This window comes from Limulus polyphemus, unplaced genomic scaffold (genome assembly GCF_000517525.1).
Source record: "Limulus polyphemus unplaced genomic scaffold, Limulus_polyphemus-2.1.2 Scaffold10130, whole genome shotgun sequence".
Lineage (NCBI taxonomy): Eukaryota > Metazoa > Arthropoda > Merostomata > Xiphosura > Limulidae > Limulus > Limulus polyphemus.
Window position 1 is genome coordinate 9,808 of NW_013675740.1, and position 10,207 is coordinate 20,014.

The 10,207-nt window shown below is 32.5% G+C and overlaps 1 protein-coding gene across 1 annotated transcript in view; it reads right to left on the reverse strand.

Moving 5' to 3' along the window:
- LOC106476249 overlaps positions 1–8,117 on the reverse strand; it is a 17,235-nt gene extending 9,118 nt beyond the window's left edge. Inside the window, exons 1-5 of the mRNA XM_022380175.1 lie at positions 8,020–8,117; positions 4,439–4,583; positions 3,378–3,532; positions 2,662–2,864; positions 1,666–1,742 (exon numbers count right to left, since the gene is read on the reverse strand). Coding sequence (XP_022235883.1) covers positions 1,666–1,742; positions 2,662–2,864; positions 3,378–3,532; positions 4,439–4,579 — 576 coding nt within the window. The 5' untranslated portion in view covers positions 4,580–4,583; positions 8,020–8,117. The remainder of the gene's footprint in view (positions 1–1,665; positions 1,743–2,661; positions 2,865–3,377; positions 3,533–4,438; positions 4,584–8,019) is intronic.
- Positions 8,118–10,207: the final 2,090 nt, after the last annotated feature.

The window sequence follows — 10,207 nt, forward strand, 5'->3', positions numbered from 1 at the left end:
AACTCTGTAACTACTACTACTCCGGGTATATTTGAATGTTAGAATCTTCAACTCTGTAACTACACACTCCGGGTATATTTTGAATGTTAGAATCTTCAACTCTGTAACTACACACTCCGGGTATATTTTGAATGTTAGAATCTTCAACTCTGTAACTACACACTCCGGGTATATTTTGAATGTTAGAGCATATTTGATTTTTTGTGAATAAATGAGAAACCATTTTCGTAATAAACCTTCTTGTATATGAAATAAATTGAGATACTATTTGTGTGTATATTAATTATTAACTGCATATAAAGCTGCCAATTTAGAAATGACATACAGAAAACAATTGGAAAGCGATCTAAAAATGTCAGTTAAATCAAATATACATATACAAACAGATTTCTTGCTCGTTAAATACATAATATATATGCATACGTAATATTAAACCCATTTTTGAACTATTGGTAAAATATACACGGTACAACAATATTGGGTGCACCCACATAAATACAAGCGATGATTGGCTGTTGCGAGTGACGTAAATTCATCCAACAATGGATGCCTACACCCTCCTGGGCAGGCCAACTGTTTATGATGACATAGAAGCTGGAGCTCCATACATGGTAATAACATTGAACCAACAAAAGATTGAAAGATAGAATATTGTAGCTCAATGGTTTGTTATAAATCACTAAAGGTGGGTGTTCTATGTTGGTTACTTAATTCGTGTTTTATGTTGGTTATTTCCTTCGTGTTCTATGTTGGCTATTTCCTGTATTATTTGTTGGTTGTTTCCTTCGTGTTTTAAGTTGGTTACTTCCTTCATGTTCTATGTTGGTTGTTTCCTTTCGTGTTCTATGTTGCTGGCTGTTTCCTTTTTGTTCTATGTTGGCTGTTTACTTTGAGTTCTATGTTGATTATTTCCTTGGTGTTCTATGTTGACTATTTCCTTGGTGTTCTATGTTGGCTATTTCCTTGATTTCTATGTTGACTATTTCCTTGGTGTTCTATATTGGCTATTTCATTCGTGTTCTATGTTGACTATTTCCTTGGTGTTGTTCTATGTTGACTATTTCTTTGGTGTTGTTCTATGTTGACTATTTCCTTGGTGTTCTATATTGGCTATTTCATTCGTGTTCTATGTTGCTGGCTATTTCCTTGATTTCTATGTTGGCTATTTCCTTGGTGTTCTATATTGGCTATTTCATTCGTGTTCTATGTTGACTATTTCCTTGGTGTTCTATGTTGGCTATTTCCTTGATTTCTATGTTGACTATTTCCTTGGTGTTGTTCTATATTGGCTATTTCATTCGTGTTCTAAAACCAGTCTACAATTTATAAAATCCTTAAATCGTTTTTATTAAAACGTTTTGAACTAAAAAATATCACTTTAAATTAAATTTTGGTTGTCTTTGGTACGAAATAACCTCTTGCTTAAGTTATCATTCAGGAGAAAAATAAAAAATGAGATTTTAACACATTGCATTAGCGTCATTCGATAGCTCAGCAATATAAAACCACGATCACGCTGAACACTTGTCATAATTCGTGTAATTTACTGATGAAACATCCTTCAAAATAGTTCGTGTCTGTCACCACTAGATGTCGATACTGAGCACAATTATATCGATAAAAACTAATCCAGTACACTAAGAAATATTCAATACAGTTGCTTACATACTGCTGACCACTGTTGATAATATCTTCACGTAGTTTTCTTCTTGTTTCTGTTTGTTGGTGATCTTGAACTTTCCCTAAGAAGGAATAATGAAGGTTTTTAAAATTGGTCAAGTGCTAGAAGTCACGTGTTATCCAATAAATAGATGAATAAAATGCACTTGCTTTTCTTTAGTAACCTAGTCTTTCGTAATTTATTGACGTTAACTTTTGTCTGGAGGAATGTTGCCTGGAAAGCTATTAACTTTAAGACAGCTTTTACTATGATTTATTGACGTTAACTTTTGTCTGGAGGAATGTTGCCTGGAAAGCTATTTACAGAATTTTTCATAACAGACACGCTTTTCTTGAATGTAGATTACTTTGCATTTCCTATAAACATTGAAATATATACAGCGTTTCTTAGTATTTTAATAGGGTTTCATTTATTTTCTTTAACGTAACCTATTCCCATCACAAGTACAAAAAATTATAATACAGAATACATTTAATAAGGTTATGTTCACGTGATAGCAATCCTATTTACGTGTGTCTAAACATTAATGAGGCACAAGAGTAACTTAAAAAACCACGATTTGTAAGATCAATATCTATTATAGAAAACATACTTATGTTAGTGCAGTGACATTTATTTTAGGGTTGTTTGTTTGGGCTGTCTGCTGTGTCCACCGCGGGGAATCGAGCCCCGAATTTTAGCGTTCTAAACCCGTAAACTTACCGTTGTCCCATTTATTTTAGCATTGTTTGTTTGTTTCGTTGGCTGGTTTTAGAGCAAAGCCACATTGGGCTATCTGCTGTGTCCACCGCGATGGAATCGAACTCCGGATTTTAGCGTTCTAAGTCCGTAAACTTACCGTTGTCCCCATTTATTTTAGGAAACATGCTCCATGGAGTACGCCTCCTACAATAAATATTAGTATGCTTACAAATCGTAGGTTGTTAGTTTACTAACGTGTTAACACAATATCCTTCCTTGTGCACGTGAAGTAACTTTACCTGGATCACGTTGATCTAGCGATATATTTGTACAGAATCTTGACTTTCCTTCACTTTTTGGAAGTTCATTTTCTTTGGTCGTTTTTTGGTTTAGTCCCTCCATTTCCTTTGGAAGTTCTTCTTTTAAAGTTTCGGTTTCAACCAGTGGAGTACTTTGTATCTGATGATTATCATTCTCTTCAAGATCACTTTTGACCTTTTCTCTAAAATTAAAGAAATACTACGTCATAGATTTCCGTTGTTAGTTAAAAACTATTCCTTAGAGCAGTGATTCCCAAACTGTTTTAGTCTGAGGCTCACTTGATGTAAATAAACAAGTTTAAGGCCATCCAACCCATAACTTTAGCATGGTGATTGAAAAACAGTGCCGTAGTAAAAATAATAACATTCTGTATCATTTAATTAATTCAACATAATTTTTATCGGCTTATTGGTTACTTAGAATTAAAATTAATTTAGCATCTTAGTTTCCGGCTCATTTTTAAAGTTTAATAACACGATAATATAACCCCTAACATTATCAGCTACAATTATGTCGATAATATTAAATAATTTATTTCCTAACGAAAAACGTATTTTTAAACGTTAATTCGCTGTTCACTGTAACTCGCGTACTTTAAATGTTTAGCATAAAGCTGTAATAACTTTAATGTCAGATGTTTATTACAAGTTTTTAAAAGTGCTGACAAAAACTTAATGTAAAAAAAAAAAATTACGTTTGTAATCCAGCATCCTCTTCAAAAACCATGGGTAAGAGAGACGAACTGGCGAGTTTTCTACGATTGGCTTTCGCTTCAGGAAACAGATCTATTCCAGCCCCCCTTTTGACCACTAACTCCATAGTATTGGTTGATCTGACTAAATCCAAAACCTGTCCAATTACAGATAACAATAACAATCAACTTCGTCATGTTTAACATAATAATAATAATTATGTTTATATATTTCTATGATTGTGTATTTGCTACTTTAACGGATGATTTAAACTGTCGATTATAAAGTCACTCTTCAGACTTTATCACTACCAAAAACGTTCGCTCTTAGAAAACGCCAATGTTTATCAGGGATTGCTTTTATTGCAATCTGAAAGCTTTATTTTCATAATTCATGTTATAATTTGTTACAGTATAAGGCAATACATATTAGTTAATCACGATGTTTCATAAACTACTTAATGAAATAAAAAGCTTATACATTTGAGACTATCACTCTCTTCTTACATATTTAGCATAATATTGACCTTTATCATTGACATCTGACATAGCCTACTAAAAAATCGGTATCGTATTTATAATATAGTTTTTAATTACCCCAGAGCAGATGATAAATAAGGAATCATATATGATTAAATAATGTATTCCAATGAATTTTCTGTGCGTGTTTATTATATTTTAGCTATATTCCACAGCTCCAATATCGGAGCCAGGTATGACGTAATAACAAACATCCCACAACACTGATTTCTAACTAACAATATACATTTATGAACCTTGAAATGCTCTCTAGTGTGCAACAATGGTTACACGAGCATTTTCAGATAATTACTAGAAATTAAGACTTCGATTAATTATTTAGTCAATTTATACTACGTTAAGAGTCTAAAGGATCGTAGACAGAGATGAGACCAACACTCGCCAATTAAACCGCCTTCATGATTCAGATGATAAATCAGTTCAACATATAAAGAACTGAAATTGATTAATTAATCCATTGATTACATCAGACAGCTTCCGTACGAATTACAACTGTTTTTTATTATCTTGAAAAATGTTTTTACCTTTGAAAGTTCTGCATTAAAAACGTTGTGATTGTTCATAGCTGTTATCTGGTCTCCAATTTTAATACCTGCCTTATCAGCCAGGCTACCAGCTTCCACAGATCCAATAAAGATTCCACGCATCTGCGATGGACCTTTCATCAGACTGTTAAAAGACATTAGATGTATTGCTATTTTATAATATTTTAAACAGTGTATTTGTATTTACCATTTTACGGCAAAGCTACTAAGACTATCTGCCGCCATCCCTAAACTTAAACTGATCAATGGGAAGGCAGTCAGTCAGCACCATCCTGCCATCCACGCCAATAGATTGGTTGTCACTTTTATAACTCATCCATAGCCTAAAGTACGGAGAATATTTTGTGGTATCGCATGGTACCCGGCTTAACAACTCCAAAATATAGAGCTCTACAACAGGACCGCGCTCTTCTAACAGCGAATAACAGCGTCTGTTATTGAGACTACTTCATTTATGACCATACTTAAGCCCGGTGATACCACGTGGCTTTATAGGTTCTTGGTATCGTTTTGGAAAGAACATTTAATACATACCATTAAAATATAAAACAGCTCTAACTTGTTAAAAAAAAGACAAAGTGGTAGTTATTGATGGGTTCTTTTAACAACTTGAAAACATTGTTTCAAAACATAATTTGACATCAAAAGGTTAGCTCATTTAGAAATACTATTATATTAAATAACACATTGGACCAAAACGACTATAGAGGGCACTAATAACTCCCTTTTCAATATGGTAATGAAATCATTGTTAAATGTGGACAGCTACAGGTTCTTCACTCTTTCCAGTAATACAGGTTATATTAATGACATGTGAGGTTTATTGTATCATCAGAGAAAGATCAACGTTTCGAGATTTCTTCGTATTTTTTAATATTAAATTTTTTAAGTGAAAAAAAAAAGGCTTCGGAATCTCTAGCTACCAGTGAACTATCCTAGATTACAAGCTGCCCCTGTCAGTTTTCACTTAGAAATCCTTTCATTACTTCTTGACAAGTATGAAAACCAAATCATATGAAGTCTATCCACAGTATTACATTTACTTTTTAAAGCCCCTTAGGAAATAATGACATCATCATAACGTAATATTTTTTATTCGATTTTTATGTGAAAACAGACCCCAGGATTGGAACTCTGACCCGTAACCTTCGGCTAACAGCGCTAGTGCCCTTCGTATTTTCTGTTTGATGACGTACAACTTGAAGGAAAAACCGTTTACGAGTTACATTATTTATGCATTTCAACTCGTACGTATTGTAATTCATCAACTGTAAGTACTTTCCAGAATTTATTGAGAGTAACATTTACGTCTTAAACACCAAAACCTGAAACTGGTGAAAGCTATCGTGATTATTGCTAATTTATCGCAGTTCTTGTGATCAATAAAGAGCTTCTATTTGGAAGAGAACCTTAATATATTTCAAAGCCAGATATCGTAATAACCAAATATTGATAGCAAGGAGTGGTCTTCTGGTAGAACTCTGGATTTCTGAGCTGGCGAGCCGGGTTCAAATCTGTGCGATACCATAAAAAATATTCCCCGCATTTTAATGTCCAAGTGAGTTATGAGAAAGACAGTCAATAGATGGTGTCTTTCTTCTCGTCAGTAGTTCCAAACGAAGAACGGGGGCAGATTGCATTGAATACAATACACCCTCAATGGCATATTGCCTTGAATACAAATACAATAATCCTTATTGGCAGGCCTTGAATACATTACACCCTTAACGACAGGCCTTGAATACAATACACCCTTAATGGCAGATTGCATTGAATACAATACACCCTTAATGGCAGATTGCCTTGAATACAAATACAATACACCCTTAATGGCAGATTGCCTTGAATACAAATACAATAATCCTTATTGGCAGGCCTTGAATACGATACACCCTTAATGGCAGATTGCTTTGAATACAATATACCTTTAATGGCAGATTGCCTTAAATACAACACATCCTTATTGGCAGGCCTTGAATACAATACAATACACCCTTAATGGTAGGCCTTGAATACAATACACCCTTAATGGCAGGTAATAATAATAATAATTCCTTCCTGCTCCTTTGTCGGAGTTTTGCAGTATTTTCTCTGTAAATTCTTCCCATAACACATATTACAAGAGAATGATTTTCACCCAACTTGCCGCTCCCGATGTCTCAAGGGTGAGCTTGAGAGCTTATAGCATTAGTATAAAGGTTAGATACTCGCTGTTAGCACAAAGAAGATTAAACTGTAGTGTTGATTTGAACACAAATAAACAAAAGTATTTATACGGAATAAATTCACCAAAGAATCCAACTTATGCTGGTAAAAATATATATATATCAATATATTCCAAAGTGTTTTTTTCACCATAATCCCGAAAACTTTTTCGGGATTCTTTAAATGATTAAAGAAGAAGAATTGTAATATATTTGAAGAGACTGACACAAGTTAATATGGTTAACACACAACTTGCTTAATTTGGAATTATTCTGTACATTTCAGTATCATTCTCTAACGTTAATCTTTAGTCTTACAACAAATGCAAATAACCTGACACCGAAATACTTGTCAGGCTTTTTTCTCGGGTGCATTTTTTTTTTTTTAGATTTCTGTCAATCTCTGGTTAAGAGGTAAAACAAAAAACGGATGAACGTAAGAAACAAGGCAATAATACAACTCGACAAGGGCTATCAACAAGTATGCTTAACTGTTATGTGTGCGAGCAGTAATCCCACGATTTTCTTGACTATAGCATTAATATAATGATCAATTGATCTGCAACTACAACCTTGTTCAATAATTAAATCAGAGATTACGACCATGATATTATATTTATTGCACTTCCCATTAGAGAAGAGACGAAAATGAATAACAACCTACAAGTTTAAATCAATCATTACCAAGTATGTTTAGGAGTGGCACGGCTGTCATATTGTTATATACTGTTCATCGGCACGACTGTAATATTGTAACAAGTGTACTGTTGCCTGGCGCTAATGTGATATTGGCATGGCGACTATCATGTGTGTTAATAAAACATCTAGCAAATACGAATAAGGGGTTTATACCTTGTTGATTTAAAATTCTTGGCTTAAAATAACTGGTGATCAGCGAACAAGTGTTAGAAAGTACTACAAACAACTACATTATAGTAAAACACAACTAATATATGTATATGTGTGTGTAGAGACAGAGAATAAATGCTTTTTTATAATGTTAAGAAATTTCTACGCGTCATTATAATGATGGCATGTTATAAATACATAATGATTTTGAAATGAAAAAAATTTAGCCTAATTTTCCATAACGTAGAGAAAAGTAAAAAAAATCCGTCGTTACTCATAGATATTTATATTTCTGGACTTCATTATAGATTATAAAATAAAAATAGTTTGGTATATTTTCCGCTTATTTTTTAAATGTTAGAAATTACAATGTTTCATAGTTGTCACTATCAATGTCAATTTTCTTCTAATGAGGAAAATATAGTACACATCACAGTATATAAGACCGATCATAGCGGTCTGCACGACAAAATAACTACATTTTTAATCTTCTAGAATCGAACAAACCTCCATCCAACACCAGTTGTTCCAATCGAAGAAATGCAAATTTTGGTGTCAATACTTCCTTCTGTTTCTTCTTGTTCAGAATCAAGGTAAAACTTTGAGGTTTAAAGAAAAAACGGAAAAATATTTATTTTATATACGTCAAGTCTTTTTATAAACACAGATATAAATAAAAACAGAAATTTAAAAAAATTATTATGTTTTCGGTAATTGTGTATATTAGCACATAACAGCTAGATTCTTTATACTATATCGTTGCCCCTCAGTGGCTCAGCAGTAAGTCTGAGGGCTTATAATGCTAAAAATTGGTTTTCCATACCCGCAGTGGGCAGAGCACAGATGGTCCAGTGTATAGCTTTGTGCCGAACAACAAATAAAACAAACTATATCGTTGTTTTAATACTTGATTCACAATCATCTGGTGACAATTTAAAGATAAGGTATGATTCTAGGAAATATTTCCCGTCATCCTCTTACAACATAAGTACATAATACACCCGATACGTATAAATACACTAAATAGTTTTTAACTTGTTGATCTCCATGAACTTAAATCTTTGACGTGGGCTTTAGTTTAAGAAAATCTGATTCAGTTTAATGACGACTTTACTAAACTTGATTTAACATACTTCGCACAGTTTCTCTGAATAACTGTCTTCAGTTGTTTTGGTCGACGGACAAAGTTACAGGCAATTAAAAATACAAGCACTTCGAACAATTAAAGTTTCACAAAAATCACGGAAAATTAGTATTGTTGCTACAACAATAAATTTATCATGTAGAAAAAATATAGCATAACAATAACTTTATAAAGGTTATGCAAAATATCATTTGCTAAGGACGTAGGAATAAAAAGAACTCGCTCTAACGTGTTAAAATCTACATGTTTACCACTCGTATTATGCCCTACATCAATATGTACATTCATTAGTTATCATATCTGCATCATTTTTTACGTAGCCTATAAAATCGTTAAACAATAAACTACTAGTCACGATATAATTCACAAAAGGCCATACAACCGTGGTCAAGGCAATCGTAAATGAAACAACCAGACAGAAAAAAAGAAAGAAAAAGAAACATGAACTACCAAACTAGTTACAATTGGGCTTTAACGTTTTTAATTGCCCTAAAAACGTTCAACTACTAACTAAATCAACGAAAAACTACCATCTTTTGTTTTTAGTTTGTTTGGGAAACATAATCACTTTATTCACTCCTTTCTGTTGATATTTTAAATTTATTTTGCCTATCGTATCTTGTACATTATTTCTCTCCTATTAGTATTCTAAATTATTTAGGCCTACCTGTAGCTGGGTTATTTATTAGTTTCTGTTGAGGTTGTTTTAATTTATTTTACCTATCATATCTTGTACATTGTTTCTCCGCTATTGGTATTCTAAATTCTTTAGGCCTACCCGTTATTGGGTTATTTATTAGCTTCTGTTGTAGTTGTTTTAATTTATTTTACCGATCGTATCTTGTACATTGTTTCTCTTCTACTTGTATCCTAAATTCTTTAGGCCTACCTGTGGTTAGTTTATTTATTTATTTATCAGTTTCTATTGTTGTTTTTTTAATTTATTTTACCCATCGTATCTTGCACATTGTTTCTCTGGTATTAGCATTCCAAATTATTTAGGCCTACATGTAGTTTGGTTATTTATTTATTTATCTATCAGTTTCTATTGTCGTTGTTTTAATTTATTTTACCTATCGTACCTTGTACATTGTTTCTCAGCTATTGGCATTCTAAATTATTCAGGTCTACATGTAGTTTGGTTATTTATTTATTTATCTATCAGTTTCTATTGTCGTTGTTTTAATTTATTTTACCTATCGTATCTTCTACATTGTTTCTCTGATATTAGCATTCTAAATTATTTAAGCCTACATGTAGTTTAGTTATTTATTTATTTATCTATCAGTTTCTATTGTCGTTGTTTTAATTTATTTTACCTATCGTATCTTGTACATTGTTTCTCTGCTATTAGCATTCTAAATTATTTAAGCCTACATGTAGTTTAGTTATTTATTTATTTATCTATCAGTTTCTATTGTCGTTGTTTTAATTTATTTTACCTATCGTATCTTGTACATTGTTTCTCTGGTATTAGCATTCTAAATTATGTAGGCCTACCTGTAGTTGGGTTATTTATTAATTTCTGTCGTTGTTGTTTTAATTTATTTT